The sequence below is a fragment of the Diabrotica virgifera genome, chromosome 2 (assembly GCF_917563875.1).
Source record: "Diabrotica virgifera virgifera chromosome 2, PGI_DIABVI_V3a".
Taxonomy (NCBI): Eukaryota; Metazoa; Arthropoda; class Insecta; order Coleoptera; family Chrysomelidae; genus Diabrotica; species Diabrotica virgifera.
In genome coordinates this window covers 178294133-178313868 of record NC_065444.1, presented here as the reverse complement: position 1 = coordinate 178313868, position 19736 = coordinate 178294133, and the positions used below count along the sequence as shown (strand labels likewise).

The following is a 19736-nucleotide window of genomic DNA, read 5'->3' as shown; positions in this document are numbered from 1 at the left end:
TAAGATTTTATATGGATGAAAATGTAATACTAACAGTTTAAATGAATAAATTGAAAAAAAAAACGTTAAAGAGGAAAACTTATATTTTAATGTCTCAATGAATATAAAAATTAGGACTAAAAGTTTTAATGAACAAATTAAAAAAATTTTGAAGCGAAAGCTAATATACTATTATTTATTCATTTAAAAATAAGAATATGGACAAAAATTAAAAACTTTATAATGTATCTTTCTATATAATGTCATACCTATACAATGCTTTATAGTTAAAATTTAAAAAACGTATAGACCAGGGTAATAAGCTAGAAATAGACCATGTTCGGGACACTCAAAGATCCAGGTAGCTGACTACTTTTTCAGTTATTGTATACCTATAGGATGATAACCTACCTGTTTCCTGCCTAGAGTTCGCGTCCGTTTTTTAATTATTAACAATTTAGTGCAAAAAATCGCGATTTTTTCGATTTTTGCACCCCTTTCAAAAGCTAAATAGTTGACAGAAAATTACAAAATTAAATTTTTTAGAACATTAAAAAACCTTCAAAATGCCGATTTTTGAAAGTTAAGTTAATTTGTTGCTACGCAAACTGCAAAATAAGTGAAAATCGTTATTTGTTAATAACTTTTACTAAAACTACCTCAGAACTTTAGTGTTTTACCCAATGTTGGGTATTGGGGCAGTGGCGGCTCGTACCACTTTAAGAAGGTAGTGCCACAACTCGGGCAGCCGCCAAAATTTTTAGTGACGGATTCACAATATTGTCAAAGAAAGGTATACTGACAACAAAAACTAAAAAAAAAATGCGCGGATACTTTTATCTTATGTACATATCTTAGTTTATTGATCTGAGGTGCCAAGCAATTGTCCAACATTGATCAAAACAGTTCCGTAAATTAATTAATAATAAAATCCTCTTAACCTACCACCAGCATTTACTGCTGATAGTGCTTGAAAATTGTTATTACGATTTAGTCTCTATTTATCAATTTATAAAAATAATACTATTTCATTATTCACACACATGCACAAATTTTTGTAATGTCACTTTTAAAGTTTACGATATATTATGAAGTTCATTCTTCTATCTTTTGGTTGCAAAGTTTTCAATGACTTTATAATTAAAATTATCAATACAATTTACAAAATTCTTTTCTGCAGATAGCATACCTAAAGCACTATTTTTCGATGTAAACATCGAAAAACAGCGTTCTGCTTCAGATGTTGATATAGGAATGGTAACTAAAATACTTAAAAGTTTAATAGTTTCTTCAAATGTGCTTTTTAAACCTTCCCTCTACAATAAAACCGATAGCGAACAGCCCCAGAGGTAGTACTTAATTCGTCTCGCTAATACAGTACCTACTTCTAATTCAGTTTTAAACCGAGTTTTGCTTAAAAATTAAAATTGTCTCCATGTTTCATTAAGAAATGATTCGGAGAACTGATGCTTATAAGCAGAAAACTTCTCCGACATAAATAAATTAGAAGCAACTAAAGGTCCGGAGAAGGTAGACCTTTGAAAGATCTGGTACTTTGAATAATATGAACCTTTAAATCGTTGTCTAATTCGGCGCTAAAATTGACCAGCTCCTTAAATATGCCTCTATTTTCTGAATTTTCTTTTTCGTCGTGACCTCTTAAAGCTAACTCGAAAGCTCCACAACACCTTATAACATTTGTAGTTTTTTTTCTAGCGAAAAACCACCAAAAAAATTTTTAAAATACTAATCTTTATTGTCAATTAAATTAAACTTAAGAAATAATCAAAATATTATCAAAATACCCACGATCATGATGCACTAAAAGTTTAATTATAAATACAAAAACTTTTTAACAGAAAATATACATAATAAAAAGGTCTGTTCCAACCAACAGTCAAACTAATCAGAAATCGTCAGCAAACAGTTGGCCAGTGCGAGAACATAATGCAGTCATAAGTGCTATCCCCTCTACTCGTATTGGTCGACTATTCGCTGATAGTTTCTGACTGGTTTGACCGCTAGTTGGAACAAGCCTAAAAGCGACAAACCAGCACGTAAAGAAACTCAAAATAATATAAATTGACCTGGCTTCATACCCTCGTGCCTGGCACAGAGATTCTAATGTTAAGGTATACTAAATTCTGAGTATGCCAAATGAAAGTAAAAAACTGATACTATTAACATGTACTAAAAAACGATAAAAAGATTATATAATATAGTAAAAAATCCTAATGCCAAATTTGTGAAATTTTGTAGTTTAAAAACATTTAGAATAACTTTAAAAATATTGTCTGTAAAAAAGTCATTTTACATATTACAAAAGCTGGTATTTTACACGAATTTTTAAAAATGTAGTTTAACTGGTGACTAGTCGTGGTAAGTGAAGGGGGATCTGGGAGCCGACAAATGCACGAGTTCAAAAGCTAAAAAAAGCAACTTAAAACTACTATCATTTTCTATATCTCGGGATCTAGGTACTGAATATACTTTGATCGTTCTTTTTTTAGTTTGTATGTAATTTTTCTCTACATTACAAATATGTAATTTGTCTAGACATTTATTAATTAATAAACAGTCTAATTTGTTTAAAAAATGTTTGAAAAAATATTTTTTTCCCAAAAATCCATGGTTTTAATCATACTATCCCTATTAATCATAGAAAAAGTTAAGGTATACTTTAATAAATAAATTATCTGCAATAAATAATTATCTAATAAAAATCATTTATTTATTAAAGTGTACTTTAACTTTTTCTGTGATCATTAATAATACTATGATTAAAAAAATAGATTTTTGTAAAAAAATATTTTTTCAAGAATTGTTTAAACAAATTGGACTGTTTATTAATTAATAAATTTATAAACAAATTGCACATTTGTAATGTACGTAAAATTACATACCAATTAAAAGAGAAAGATCAAAATCCATCGAGTTGGTCCGGAGATACAGCAAATTATATTCGTTTGAAATTGCTTTTTCGGTATTTTAACTCGCTGGATTTGTAGGTTCCCCCTAGTAATCGTTTGCACTACATTTTTGAAAAATCGTAGAGGGTGCTGTGAAGGTATAATGTTTGTGCAAATTTTTTAAGAAAAAATACAAATCCCCGTTTTTAAAATGAAATTAATGAGATTCCTTAATTATTATAAACAAATTAGCTGTGAATTAAAAAAAACATATGGCTAACTTTGTCCCAAATGAGCCCAGGCTAAATATTTTTATTTGAAAATTCGTGTTAAAATACTATCTTTTCGAATATATAAAAAGATTGTTTCTACTCACAACATTTTTAAAGTTATTCTAAATGTTTATAAACTACAAAATTTTAAAAATTTGGCATTAGCATTTTTGACTATGTTAATCATTTTTTTAACTTTTTTTTAATACAATTTGATACTATCACTCTTGTACTTTCATTTAGCATACTTAGAATTGCTCTATCTTGATTATCTTCTGTCTTATCTTATTGCAAAATAAAGGTCTCTGGGATAAACAAATAGAATAACTAAACTAATTAATGAATCAGTCTCAAATTTCGAGGGTTTGTTAAGTACCCCAATATCCAACTTTGGGTGAAACACTAAAGTTCTAAGGTAGTTTTAGTAAAAGATATTAACAAATAACGATTTTCACTTATTTTTCAATTTGCTTAGCAACAAATTAACTTTTTAACTTTCAAAAATCGGCATTTTGAAGGTTTTTCAATGTTCTAAAAAACTGAATTTTGTAAATTTATGTCAACTATTTAGTTTTTGAATGGAGTGCAAAAAATCGAAAAAATCGCGATTTTTGCACTAAATCGTTAATAATTAAAAAACGGACGCGAACTTTAGGCAGGAAACAGGTAGGTTTTCTTCCTATAGGTCTACAATAACTAAAAAAGTAGTCAGCTACCTGGATCTTTGAGTGTCCCGAGAAAATCGTTATTACCCTGTACTAGTATATAAATTCCTACATCCGTTCTAATATTTAATCGGAAGTTTCTCTGTACTCCCTGGGTGGTTTTCGTGTTCTAATATCAAAAATACTAGGCGAATAACCCCTTGGTATACAGTGAATGACAATAGTTAAATTAGACCTAGTAGTAAGTACTTCACACCCTTCGTTTCGATTTACTTTCTGGCAAACAATTTCTTCTTTCTTATCCTGATTAATTATTTTGTAGCATCCGCGTCGTCTTCTGCTCGTTACTCCTTTACAAGAAAGCATAATAACTTCATCATTCTGTGTTCTAAGTCCTAAGCAATTGTTGTACTCCTTTTCTTTTAGCCATTCAGTGCATGATTCATGAATATTTTTGTATTCTGGTTTCCTAAGATTTGGGTAAAGTCTTGGTTGGCTTGAGGTGTGAATTTTGTAGCAGACTCCTGGTTTATTTTGAATAAGGCCAAGTTCTAAAAAGTAATATATTTCATTAAGTTTTTCAAAGTTTTTAGCTACTTAAGGTAAGTGTATAATTAACACAATATTATAGAGGTCCCGTCATTATTTGGGAAGGCACTAATTTGCATATAATTGCACTTGTATAGGAGTCAAAATTTGAAGTTTCTTCCTAAGCTACGCCTTAGCATTAAATAATTTCAATATGCAGTAGCAAAATTCAATGTCAATAACTAATCACCAACGAAGACCATTTTTTAGAAGACTTAGACCATTTTTTGATGTGCCATAATATGCAAAATAGTGCCTTCCCAAATGACGGGACTTATATAATGATAAATATACAACATATTATGTTGAATAAATAAATGGCACACAAAAAAATAAGTGAAAGGAGTAAAACAAGCGGTATTTAAACTAACATATTTTTTCAAAATAAGTACAAAACTATCAAAGATACGTAAAATTTGCTATATAACAAAATGTTAATGGGACACTTAAAATAGTGGAGGTTTCTAAAGGCCAAAAATATTTTTTTCGATTGTTATCTACTGTTATATATTATTATTTATAGTTATTGGGGCATGTATGTTTTCTTCAAAAATTGACATACTTGACATAGATCTTCTACTAGGACATAGCATTTGTATGGTTGAAAAAAATATGGTGTTGTTACCTTAGGGATATCAAATTGTGACTGTTTTTGTATTATTTTGTGATACCATTTGTATTTGTGTATCTGAGCATGTAGGCATGTTTCCATATCTGAAATTTCTCGACAACCAGCACAGGGATATCTAGCACAGAGTACAATGGAAAAATGCATCAATAATCATGAAAGAAACAGACATGAAAAAAGAGAAATGTCAACCTCATCCTACTTTTAGCGCCCAGCGTCCTCGTTTATGGACAGTTTGTTTAGGTGGGGATAAAACAATTTCTGCGTGAATATTTTGTGAATGCCTAACCATGCACTGTTATCTGTAATGGCAATTACGGTTCATTCTCTTTAATTCTTGACTAAACTGGAAAGGTGGCGCCACTAAAGACTTTTCCAAATGCGCATGTCATCGCATCTGCAGAAACTGCAACAGCGTTGCCACATTTAATAGATTTCTACTTTTTTGGTAGATTTTTGATATTGTTTAAAAAATTCTAGCCATTTTCGGGCAAGGTCTTTGAGATACTTATAAAGACGAGATTAGAAAAAGAAGTAATGGAGAAAGGGGGCTTGTCTAAACGCCAATATGGATTTAGGAAAGGGAAGTCCGCAATCGATGCAGTCAGTAAGATCACGCAATTAACTGCCACATGCATGTAGGAGCAGGTGGTTGGTGGCCTTCTTTCTGGACATAAAAAATGCCTTCAACTGTGCAAGCTGGAGAGTAATAACTGAAATACTGGAGAATTTGGAAATATCCCCATACCTACAAAATATAGTGAAGGAATACTTCACACAACAAACTTGCAGATTTCAAGTAGCAGTGCAAGCAGTATATCAGGTGTTATTGAAGAGTTATGGCATTCGGTGAGTCTATTAGAAGCTAACGATGGAAAACTAAAATATCTAAGCATATGTAACTTTGCAAAACAAAAAATGTTGTGTTCATGTGTTTCTAATGTAAAATGCGAAAGAATTATGTGAAGAACTTTATCCTGACATGCAGATGTTAAAATCAGTGGATGACAAAATATTATATACAAAAAATATGAAACTGCTAAAAATTAATTATAGTAGGTTATTTTTTTCCCAGTTAAAATCTAAAAAAGTTTGGTTTTTTTACAAATATTCATATTATATTAATTTCTAGTTAGTCAGCTGTTGTTTTAATAATAAAAAATGTCCTAAATTGTATACAAATACGTTAATAAAGTTTTATAGTATATTTAAGTTTTTGATTTACTAGATTTTAGCTAAACTTACAGACTTACAGTAGATTTTCTAAATAAAATGTGGCAACGCTGTGCAGAAATGTCATTTTATTTTCTCTTGTCAATGGCATCTGATGGCATCGTTGTTTGTTTACATACGTGTTTGGATTTATTTTATTAAATTGTTTTTTTACTTTTTACTTATAGATTAGCTATATATAACAAAGACTTTTACTCTCTTACTTTAAAGTAAAATATTCAGTTTGTGTGCAAATTTTTTAATCAAACTTTAAAATGGTGTTTAAATGCTGTGTACCAAACAGGACTGATAAGTAACGAATATTCTTTGCATCCATGTAATTTAAAAATTTTGTGTTAATTTCGGCGCTGCCTTAATGTCAGGATTGATGTGTTTATAAACTCTGCAATGTGCAATGTTACAAAAAGATACTGGAAATATTTTAATTTTATTATGAGCTCCTATTTTTTATTAAAAGTTTTTTAAATAATTTTCATGTATATATTCTAGTTTGTTTGCTGCTCAGCATCATAATTACGTTTTTAAAATAACTTTGGTACTTTTCTGTAAATTGTGCCGTTAATGTTTTAAATAAATATTTTAATTTTTGAATTTTGTTTTTCTACCTTTCCTATTATATGAACTATGTTTATAATTGCAGTAAAAGACTCCATAATGTAATAGAAATTACAAAAAATAATCGCTAATGTAAGAAACAATTGTCGATTATTTTTATAATTTGCATTATGTTATAGAATCTTGTTTTACTACAATAATTAGCAACAAAGCTTATTTGAACGTTTAAAATTCCCGCCATTACCCATTTAGTTCATGACTAAACCGGACAGAGGGCGCTGTATACATTGCAATTTTACGTATTAAAGAGTTGTCTATCTATTCTACTTATATATACCTTATCTATGATTGCCTAACTCAGTGGTTTAGTAGAAGCACTACCGTAGGCATAAGTATATGTATTTATGCTTTACTTTTATTTGACGAAATACTAGCCCAAAGCGAAAAGTACGATTTTTAAGTTTACTGAACTATACTTACATCGGTGTGCATAAGTTTTTTTATATACAAAGGTGAGTTCTAAAAATTTGTATTTTTTATTAGGTTAGATCCACAACTTGCACAAAAAAATAGAAAAATAACTACCCAGTAAAAAAAAAATGTTGAAAAAATTATAAGAGTATTATGCGCCCTCAAATGAGGACGCTGGGCAAATTCCTATATTTTGTACAAACAGTCTACATTGGCATTTTTAGTTACCAATTATTTTCTTCGATTCTAGGATGAGACAAAAATATTTATTAGAGGAAATTATTAGAGAAAACCGAACTGCAAATGTCCTACTAAACAATAAAAATACCTAGAACAGAATCCTTGAGGTGCATATGACTGGTGCTTTGACAACAATACAGTAAATGTGTTTCTATTGAAACCAATTATTATACGGTTTTTCTCACCAACCAAGTTCAACAATGGAGTAAACAGGAAAAAAAGAAAGTACAAGTTTCCAAACTATCCGCTATTTCCAATATATGGGTGGCGTGGATCACCATGACTGGTTGTAAGAAAAACACCATATATCTGTAAGAGGAAAAAAATGGTATTGGTGTCTTATTACACGAATGATAGATATGGCTATCGTAAATGGGTGCGTGCTATACAACATGATTCATAAGGGAGAAATATATCCATCAAAGAATTTAGGCGACAAGTAGCTTATTCATAACTAAAAATTGGACATGATAGAATAGAATAGAATAGAAATATGCTTTATTGTCACTGAAATTTTTTACAATTTTATGGACAAAGCTTACATACACTCAAAAGAACACATAATATCAATAACAAATAACAACTACAATTTACCAAAATTAGATAAATCGTCAATATATGTACAGTATAATATAAGATATAAAAGCCAAGACAAAAACAATTTATTGCAAAATTTATATAAATTGCAACAAATAACATAAAATACATAAGGAACTGACAAGTTTATGCTACTGCATATGAAACCCAATTTTCTTAGTTATTCCGTTGATTGAAATATTAACATACCTCAATCAACGGTTATTCATTAAGAAATTCTTCTATTGAATAGTATGGTCTTTTAGATAGATAGGCTTTTGTCATTTTACGGAACTTTGGGAAAGATGTTGTAGATTTAAGTTGTAACGGGAGATGGTTGTACAGTTTCTTTAAGGAATATAATATAGATATCTTTACTAACTCAGTGGATGGAATCGGTAAATAAATGTCAAAGATTGAATTTCTGGTGGAGTAAAGATGATTGGGCCTTGCTGGAAAGACATGAAGGTGTTTACGAATGAAACAAACCGTTTCTAGAATATATTAAAGATGAATGTGTTAAAATTCCGTGATCTCTGAAGTAACTTCTGCAATGTGTAGATCTTCTGAGGCCAAACAGATATCTTATTGCTCTTTTTTGCAATAAGATATCTGCAAATGTATGTATGATGTAAGAATAAATTTAGTCTTCCAAGTATACATCAAGAAGGAATATCTCTGAAGACATTAGATATGATAGTAAAAACCACATTGTAGAAAAACGAGAAAAACAACGAATATGTCAATATCGAAATTGTACGTTAAAACCGCGAACATATTGCCAGAAATGTAATGTAACCCTTTGCGTGTCGATTTGTTTTGAAGAATTTCATAAAAAAATATAGGATTTATATTTATATAAACATTTTTTAACTCCATAGTATTGTATAAAATGAATATAATATGAAAAACTACTAAATAAACTTATTTTGCTAAACTAAATTTTGTCTTTAATTTCATAGTAATGGAGCCAAGCGTCCTCAAATGAAGACAGTTGTTTTTTCAAAAATTTAAAAACAAAAGAGAAAAACTTTGATAGGACATCATTTTGTACCTCAAAATACAGGGTGTCCCGAAAAGATTGGTCATAAATTATACCACAGATTCTGGGGTCAAAAATAGGTTGATTGAACCTCACTTACCTATATACAATAGTGCACACAAAAAAAGTTACAGCCCTTTGAAGTTACAAAATGAAAATCGATTTTTTTTCATATATCGATAACTTTTAAAAAAATTTTCTTAAAAATGGACATGTGGCATTTTTATGGCAACAACATCTTAAAAAAAAATTAAAGTGCAATTTGTGCACCCCATCAAAATTTTATGGGGGTTTTGTTCCCTTAAACCCCCCCAAACTTTTGTGTACGTTCCAACTAAATTATTTTTGTGGCATCGTTAGTTAAACACAATGTTTTTAAAACTTTTTTACCTTTTAGTACTTTTTCGATAAGCCAGTGTTTATCGAGATATTTTGAATATTTGTCGTATCCACCACATATTTGTATACGGTTAAGTACGATTATAGAAATCTGTTAATAATCTGAAAATTTATTTATAATTTACATTTTTAGGTATATTTTGAAAAAGAAGCCAAATATCGATAAAAGGGAACTTATCAAAAAAAGACTAAGGGGCAAAAAGTTTTAAAAACACTGTGTTTAACTAATGGTACCACAATAATAGTTTAATTGTAACGTACACAAACATTTGGGGGGTTTAAAGGAACAAAACCCCCATACAATTTTTATGTAAATATATTAAAAACGAAGCCGCATCTCGTTAAAAACTGGCTTATCGAAAAAATACTAAGAGGCAAAAAAGTTTTAAAAACGTTGTGTTTAACTAATGGAACCACAATAATGAATTAATTGGAACGTACACAAAAGTTTGGGGGGGGGTTTAAGGGAACAAAACCCCCATACAATTTTTATGGGGTGGACAAATTTCACTATAATTTTGTTTTAAGATGTTCCTGTCATAAGAATGATACACGTCCATTTTCAATAAAAAATCTCTAATAGTTTTCGATATATTGAAAAAAATCGATTTTCATTTTGTAACTTCAAAGGGCTGTAACTTTTTTTATGAGCACATTTGTACTTTGTACTAAGGTAAGTTAGGTTCAATCGAACTATTTTTGACCCCAGAATGTGTGGTATAACTTATGACCAATCTTTTCGGGACACCCTGTATATTACGAAACAAAAAATTGCGTTAAAAATGCAAAAAAATAACTTGAGCGTTAATGGGTTAACGAAGAACAATCTGTAGCATACTCATCAGCAGAATGTAGCAGGAGTTGGTTTCTAATGCCAATACTAAAAGAATAAGTCAACAACCAGAATATACCAACAATATCGGAGTAAAGGAAGTTAAAGAACAAGTCATCTACAATCTCATCCAAAATGAATATGCAACACACAATACACAAACACAAACATATGTTACAAAACTTATAAATCTAAAATTACACAATCATACATACAGATGATCTAGGATACAGATTACAAAAATAAATTAACACGAAATAACACACAAAATCAAATCGATATTCCTAGGGTAATAACACCACTCTGAAAATTTTTTCAACCACGCACATGCTGTGGCGTATAATATCTAGGCCTAGGTTATGTCAACTTTTAAAAAGGCATACATAACCTATTCCAGAATATTTAAAAAATTTTTTTTGAGAACGATTTCCGAAAAGGAAGTCTAAATGTCAAACATTAGTTAATTAAAAATGTAATTTTCATTACACCAATAATTGTGGCTCAATCCCATATACAGTGCGTCCATAAAGTAACGCATAAATTCATTATTTCGTAAACTAGCGATACTAAGGAAAAATCCCGAAACAGGTCGATTTTTATTTTTAAATTCCGATTTTTTGGCGTATATATCACACTGGTGACGTCATCCATCTGAGCATGATGACGTAATCGATGATTTTTTTAAATAAGAATAGGGGTCATGTGATAGCTCATTTGAAAGGGTATTCAATTCTCTATTCACTTATATAAACATTAACATATGTATTTATACAAGGTGTTCAAAAAAACATTGTTTAATTAAAATAATTGAGACAAAAAGAAGAATGTATGTAATTTATTTAATTCAAAATACGTTTTACTGCTGTCAAAAACGGGAAAAAATGTTTATTTGACAAATAAATATTGTTTTTCGCTTAAATTCAATATTAAAGCTGCCACCCACCTGTCTCTTGGCAATTTGAACATTTCGTTTAAACGAAAATCAATGTTTATTTGTCAAATAAATTTTTTTTCTCTTTACTGACAGTAGTAAAATGCATTTTGATTTAAAATAAATTACATATATTCTTCTTTTTGTCTCGCTTATTTTAATTAAAAAAATATTTTTTGAACACCCTGTATAAATAATTATGTTAATGTTTATATTATTGGATAGAGAATTAAATACCCTTTCAAATGAGCTATCACATGACCCCTGTTCCCATTTAAAAAAATCATCGATTACGTCATCACGCTCAGATGGATGACGTCACGAGGATGATATATATGCCAAAATATCGTAATTTAAAAATAAAAATCGACCTGTTTCGGGATTTTTCCTTAAAGTCACCGGTTTACGAAATAACGAATTTATGCGTTACTTTATGGACGCACTGTGGACGCATGTGGACGGATTTATGGACGAACATAATACGAGTAGTTAAACATGCTACAAATAAAGCAGTTTCAAAGTTTAGAGAAAGTGGGACTTAAAAGGTATGATCAAGCAGAGGTAATTCTTTACCTTCAGATTGAATAATAAAATATTAGTAATTAAGTATGACATATATCAAACGTATGTGACATATATTAAACCAGAATAACAAACAAGGAAGTGGCTCAAGCGCTTCAAAAAATCAAGAAAGGAAAAGCAGTCGGACCAGATGATATACCTGGGGAAGTATGGAGAGCATTAGGAGAGACAGGAATAACTTGGCTAGCAGATCTATTTAATAGAATTATGGAAGTTGGACAAATGCCAGACGAATGGAGAAGCAGTATATTAGTACCTGTCTACAAAAACAAGGGAGACATACAACAATGCACAAACTACAGGGCTATAAAACTACTTAGCCACACCATGAAAATATGGGAGAGAGTAATTGATAGACGGATACGTGAAGAAACCGAAATATCCGATAATCAATTTGGTTTTATGCAGGGCAGATCAACAACAGATGCAATTTTCATTGTAAGGCAACTGATGGAAAAATACAGGAGTAAAGAGACCAACGCTCATATGGTATTCATTGATCTTGAGAAAGCATATGATAGAGTTCCTCGAGAGATTCTGTGGTGGGCACTCAATAAGAAAGGAGTCCCTGGCGAATATGTATGAGGGAATATGTATGAAGATTGTGAGAGATATGTATGAGGGAGTAACGACTAGTGTTAGAACAGGTGTGGGAGAGACTGATAAATTTCAGGTGAAAGTAGGATTGCACCAAGGCTCGGTGCTTAGTCCTTATTTATTTTCATTAGTTTTGGACCAGATAACCGCGAAACAACAGGGTAGTATTCCATGGTGCCTAATGTATGCTGATGATGTAGTGTTAATAGGAAATAGTGAAAGAGACTTAGAACAAAAACTCGAACAGTGGAGACAAGCTCTGGAGGAAAAAGGTTTAAAACTTAGTAGGACAAAAACAGAGTATTTGGAATGTTCATTTAAAGATGGAGTTACTACAAATAAAATGGTATCTTTGGATGGTGAAATGATTGTGAAAAGCAATAGTTTTAAGTACCTAGGATCGGTATTACAGTGTAATGGAGAAATAGATGGAGATGCATGCAGTAGAATTAGGGCTGGATGGATGAAGTGGAAAGAAGCGAGGGGTGTGTTGTGTGACAGAAAAATTCCAATGAAGCTGAAGGGAAAATTCTATAAAACAGCCATAAGACCGGCTATGATGCACGGAACTGAATGTTGGGCAGTGAAAAAGAAAGAGAAACAACGAATGCATGTGGCGGAAATGAGAATGCTTAGATGGATGAGTGGAGTTACAAAGAAGGATAAAATTAGAAATGAGTATATTAGGGGAAGTCTAGGTTAATCACCCAATACGAAGAATAGCTGAAGTGCAGATTCCTGGAAGAAGTAGGAGAGGAAGACCAAAGAAGACCTGGGGGAGACGATAAGGCAGGACATGTTGGTAAAGGGGATTAACAGTGATATGACCCAAGATAGAATTGTGTGGAGAAATGCAATTAGGGAAGCCGACCCCGCATAGGGATAAGGCAATGAGAATGATGATATATTAAACGTATAAAAATACCCGAAAAGTAAATTTTATAAATTTTCGTAAGCTTGTTAAGAATCAATTTATGAGTTTATAAAAATCTATTGTCTCTGAGATCGTCTTAAAAACAAAGCTATAACTTATATTTAAAAAAATATATAGAATACGTGCATAAAAAACCATAACATATATCGCTGAATTGCACATTATATTCCTGGACCTCCGAACGAAAGGCCTATGATAGAGTCCCAGGCAAAAACATATGTGGAAAGCACTGGAAAATCTTGAAGTTGATAACACCTACATAAATGCAGTCAAACCAATCACTTTACGAGAACTGTAGAATAAATGAAGAATTGAAGTAAGCCAAAACTAGTTAAAACCATTTAAAGTCGATAAAGGACAAGGATGCTGCCTGTCACTAAACTCATTTAAACTTTATATAGGCAGACGATAAACTATAAAACTGAAATACATAGGTAATTAGTCCATGTGGTGAGACCGCTCCCATCTGAAAAACATTTCTAATTCGGTTTCTCTGCGGATTCATATTAAAAAATGTCCCCTTAAAACAAATCTGAAGGGTGCCGGACGGAATTTTTGGGCAGAAATTGTTTAAACAATTTTTTTAAACAAATACATAAGATCACCTTTTATTGCTCTAATAAATATATTTTTAGGTTTTTTGGATCATTCTAAACAAGAAAAGTATCTTGTGATTTTTCTCAAAAACTGACAGTTTTCGAGTTATAGGCGATTTAAAATCTAAATAATGCGAAAATACGCATTTTCGAGGCTTAAAAACTCATATTTAAGTTAGTATTTTTAAGGGTGCCAATAACTTGGATTAAAGCTTAATCATTCCTTTTCAAGATTCCGAAGAGTGATCGGGTCTAACTTCAATTTAGACCGTAGTTTTTTAATTGTTAATTATGCGTGTCCATCCGGTTTTATTGCCGGTGCGGCGCGCTCTATTTCAAAATTCTCCTATTTTCCTCCGAAAATATTTTTTCTAGATTCTTTGGAACATTCTAAATAAAATAAGTTTCTTGACATTGTTCTTAAAAGTTATTAGTTTTAAAGTTATAAGCGATTTAAAATTCGAAAATGTGTTTTTTTTTTGTCATTTTTCGGATTTTAAATCGTTTATAACTTTAAAACTATGTATTAACTTTTGAGAAAAATGCCAAGAAACTTATTTTATTTATAATGTCCCAAAGAATCTACAAAAAATATTTTTCGGAGGAAAATAGGAGATTTTTGAAAAAAATTCGCTCTACACCGGCGAAAAAACCGGATGGACACTCATAATTAACAAATAAAAAACTACGGTCTAAATTGAAGTTAGACCCGATCACTCTTCGGAATCAGGAAAAGGAATGTTTAAACTTTAATCCAAGTTATAGGCACCCTTAAAAATACTAATTTAAATATGAGTATTTAAGCCTCAAAAATGCGTATTTTCGCATTTTTTTATATTTTAAATCGCCTATAATAAATTATAAGCGATTTAAAATGCGAAAATGTGTTTTTTTTTCATTTTTCGGATTTTAAATCGCTTATAACTTTAAAAATATTAACTTTTGAGAAAAATGTCAAGAAACCTATTTTATTTAGAATGTCCCAAAGAATCTAGAAAAAATATTTTTCGGAGGAAAATAGGAGATTTTTGAAAATAGTGCGCGCCGCACCTGCAAAAAAACCGGATAGACACGCATAATTAACAATAAAAAAATCACGGTCTGATTTGAAGTTAGACCGGATCACTCTTCGGAATCTTGAAAAGGAATGTTTAAACTTTAATCCAAGTTATTGGCACCCTTAAAAATACTTATTTAGATATGAGTTTTAATCCTCGAAAATACGTATTTTTGCATTTTTTAGATTTTAAATCGTTTATAACTCGAAAACTGTCAATTTTTGAGAAAAAGTACAAGATACCTTTCTTGTTTAGAATGACCCAAAAAACCTAAAATTATATTTTTGAAGCAATTAAAGGTGATCTTATGTATTTGTTTAAAAAAATTGTTTAAACAATTTCTGCCCAAAAATTCCGTCCGGCGCCCTTCAGATTTGTTTAAAGGGGACATTTTTAAATATGAATCCGCAGAGAAACCGAATTATAAATGATTTTCAGACGGGATTGGTCTCACCACATGGACTAGTAGGAGAGCCCAAGCGGGGATTTTTGCAGTTACTCGAGCCCGTCACAAAATCACATGAGGAGAAACCTTGTACCCTGCTAATGTACCCTTACCATATATTGGCTTTTAATACAGGGGAGTTTGTTAAAGGGGGTCCGAAAAAAATCTATCCTTTGAAAAACTTGAACTCATCAGATTAGGATAAGGTTAGTTAAGTACATTCAGAATAGTGTTACCTATTTAAAAAATCTGACGACTTGACCGGAGCGTAAGAAAATGGGCGCGTCACAAAATTTCACAAAAAAAAGCGAACATCTCGCGAAATTAACGTAAGATCGGAAAACTAAAAAATACGTGTTTGAATATTTTTCAAAAATATATCGAATGCTACCAAACACGACCCCTGTGTTCAATATGTTGAAATACGTGTTTAATATTTTTCAAAAATATATCGAATGCTACTAATCACGACCCTGTAAATTAAAAATTTTAAATAGGAACCCCGCTATGTTTCGCGAGCTGAATGTCAGATCGAAAAACTCAAAAATACACGTGTTCGCTATTTTTGACAAAATCTATCGAATGACACCAAACACGATCCCCCACGGAGGTGAGGCGAGGTGGTGGGTTTGTGGGTTACTTTAAAATCTTAAATAAGAGTCTCCATTTTATATTGCAGATTTAGACTCCTTACGTAAAAATATTCGAGATTTTATTCGAGACATTTTTTCGAGTTATGGACAGATGGCGCTATAATCTGAAAAAACGATTGTTGGCAATGGGAAACTTAACACTTTTTTGTTTTATGACCTAATATTCACAACCTAATAGGTCCCCATAACGCTCGAGTAACTGCAAATTTAGCATCCTTGCCTCCCCTACTATAACAAATGTGGACAGATGGGAGTACAAATAGGCAACAACTATAGCCACAGCTTTTTGTTTGTCGATGATCAAATAATTTTAGCAGAAAAAAAAAGACGCCATCGGCTACTTGATATAAAAAAAGAAGAATTTGGGACCTGGGGTTTAGAAATTAATTATTATGATAAAACGCAATACATGGTCATTGGAAACACTGCAGAAGGCCTGGAGATAAAATAATAACGCTATAAAACAAACAAATCAAATAAAGAAAGGAAAGACTCCACAATTACACTCGATTATACAGCGTGTGTCAGTCAAATGGCATAAATTCAATAGTTCAAATGCTAATCGTTTTTTTTTAATGCTTAAGCCTGTCGATTAGTATTTCAAATGAAAAGTTTTTTCATACAATAATCATGTATACAGGGTGTGCCAATTTAGAGATATGACGTCATCGTTGATTTTCTTAAATGGCTACACTATCATTTTGATAGCTATTTTTATAGGGTGTGTAAAGTTATACATAACTGAAAAATATCAAATTTTTATTCCTTACCGTTTACAAGATAATAAAAAATAACAAAGTTATGTCTGTAATTTGGAATAAATTCAATAGTTCAAATAATAATTGTTTTTTTGAAAAATGATTAGACTTTTCGATTAGTACTTCAAATGGAAATTTTTTTCATACAATAGTCATGTATACAGGGTGTTCCAATTTAGAGAAATAAAGTCATCGTTGATTTTCTTAAATGGCAACACTGTCATTTTGATAGCTACTTTGATAGGGTGTGTAAAGTTATACATAACTACAAAACATTAAATTTTTATTCCTTAACTTTTACAAGATAATAAAAAATAACATTAAATCTCTAAATTGGGACACCCTTTATATTATTTTGTATGTAAAAAATTTCGATTTGAAATACTAATCGACAGGTCTGAACATTTTTTATGCGTATTGCAAGCAAAAAAAAACACCAAATTTTTAAGATAATAGTGGAAAGCTGCTCATTGTATTAAAAATAAAATATTACAAATAATAAAAGAATGAAAAACAAAATAAAACGGAAAATAAATGAATTAGAGAACAAAAATTTCTTTGGATGGACATATGCGAATGAACGAGGCAAGAAAATCACAAAAAATTTAAAACGAAAAACAAATAGAAGCAGGAAAACAGAACGTCCTATATTACAGTCAAATGGACATAATAAAAACCTCAATGGAAAAATAAAACCTGACTGAAGAGGATATATTATACGACAAGAAGGAATGGGGATGTCGTAAATGGAAATCAGATTATGTTGTGTAACATCACGGATAAGTAAGTAGTACGTAAAACTTAACTGCGACATTGATAATTACGTATCTTAAAAAACACTGAAAACTAAATCGATCGAAAAATCATTGTTTATGTGGAAACGCTAAATATAAAATAAAATTATTTAAAGCAATTTTAGGATGTACGACAACTATTCGTTTCCACACTTTATGGATGTAGAAAAATGTACAAAGGTACCAGGCAATAGAAGATCAGCAACTTGCTTTGATTATAGGTATGGTCATGTATGGTGTATTCCACGAATATACGACTGTTTTGGATTATCGCGACAACGAATATTTTAGTGTGCAAGATAAGAAGTACGAAAGTATTTTGCTCTAATAATTACTCCAATAAACAACAATATAATTTGAAATTTACTTTCGTTCTTCATATTTTGCAGAGTAAAATATTCGTTGTCGCGATAATCCAAGAGGGTCGTATATTCGTGGAATGGGGTATATATCTTTCCTTTCGAAATAATATCGTAATTGAGACAGTCTAAAAGACTAAAAAAGAATTGAACAAAATTAGTAGTTAAGTAATTATAAATAAAATAAAATTAAAAACGTATCAGATGCAACCTCTTAATTGGATTCTAAATAATATTACTTAAATCAACACAAAACAAGTCAATAGTATATACAGTTACTAAAGCTCTATTGTTTCATGTTATTCACAACTTTATTTAGAAGTTGCATAATAATTGGTCTTGCATCTTAACAATAAGTGTCATTGGATAGTATATTTTACCTTGACATCCGACATATAAAAGAACCACAGCACAAAATATTGTTAAATGAGTTGAATCCATCGTCGATATCTTATATCAACTAGTACACAACTGAATTAATTTTTGTTTAATTGATGTAATTTGTGATATAGAATTGCATTAGTACCAGTTTCGCACTTATGTTAGACTGGATTTTGTACATATAAATTGCAATTCCACCAATCATTACGAATAGGCTATTGAATATGTACTTTAGAAAGGAACTACAACATTCAAGGGGATTTATTGTTTATGGTCAATGGACCTCTAAATATGAAAAAACCGCAGAGTACTACCATTTAAACGGGTGCGTTTTTGAGCAATGGGTGAATTAACCCCTAGGTTTTATGCATATTTCGTACATACACATCTACAAAAAAATTGTTTCAAATTAAATATATAGGTAGGTACTATCGAAATATCACCTTTTAAAGTTAAACATATTTTTTTTATAAATTTATATACAAAACAAAGCAAAAAAAGGCACGAAAGAAAGCAATTTTGTTTTTTGCCCCATAACTTTTTTCCACGGGGATATAAGTATAGGCATTGCAAAAATTGAAGAAAAAGATCTTCTGTGTAAAAGGTATATTAGTTTGAAAACCCCAATAAAGGGCTACATTAAAATACAGAACGTTTTCCCTCTAAAGAGAGCATCAACAGTGTTCTAAGCAAGCTCTACATGCTAAGCCACCAAAAATACATGGGTTAAAACCCTTAAAATGCCGACCAAAGGTCTTACATTGGCATGTTGGCTTTCACATTTCTCTTTGTGAAGACAGAGAAATCAACTCAACCACCCACATGCTTGTGGTATAGTCATATGGTGCCTTGAGGTATACCTTTTAAATTTCACCCATCGCCAGGGTTTAATAAATAATATGCCAATGTAAGACCTTTGGTCGGCATTTTAAGGGTTTTAACCCATGTATTTTTGGTGGCTTAGCATGTAGAGCTTGCTTAGAACACTGACGATGCTCTCTTTAGAGCGAAAACGTTCTGTATTTTAATGTAGCCCTTTATTGGGGTTTTCAAACTAATATACCTTTTACACAGAAGATCTTTTTCTTCAATTTTTGTAATTAATGGTATACAGCCAGCTACAGGAAAATTTTTCCTTATGGATTTTGTATAGGCATTGCTTTCATCTTTCCTCCTTAAAGTAATGTTTGGTAGATTTTTCAAAGTTCGCCACTCACAGCGTTTTTGGGCCATTTTCCTTATTATTTTGCAAACATTGT

General features: G+C 30.9%; 1 protein-coding gene across 2 annotated transcripts; it reads right to left on the bottom strand.

Moving 5' to 3' along the window:
* Positions 1-204: 204 nt before the first annotated feature.
* On the bottom strand, positions 205-18626 carry LOC114329166 (uncharacterized). 2 transcript variants are annotated; one of them, XM_028278185.2, is made up of 2 exons: positions 18477-18626; positions 205-4376 (listed from the first exon to the last, which is right to left on the bottom strand). In XM_028278185.2, the coding sequence occupies exons 1-2, from the start codon at positions 18535-18537 to the stop codon at positions 3952-3954; spliced, it is 486 nt and encodes a 161-aa protein (XP_028133986.2). In that variant the 5' UTR covers positions 18538-18626; the 3' UTR covers positions 205-3951. The 2 variants fall into 2 exon arrangements, with proteins under 2 accessions (XP_028133986.2, XP_028133987.2); XM_028278186.2 differs by lacking the exon at positions 18477-18626 and adding an exon at positions 7629-7836.
* Positions 18627-19736: the final 1110 nt, after the last annotated feature.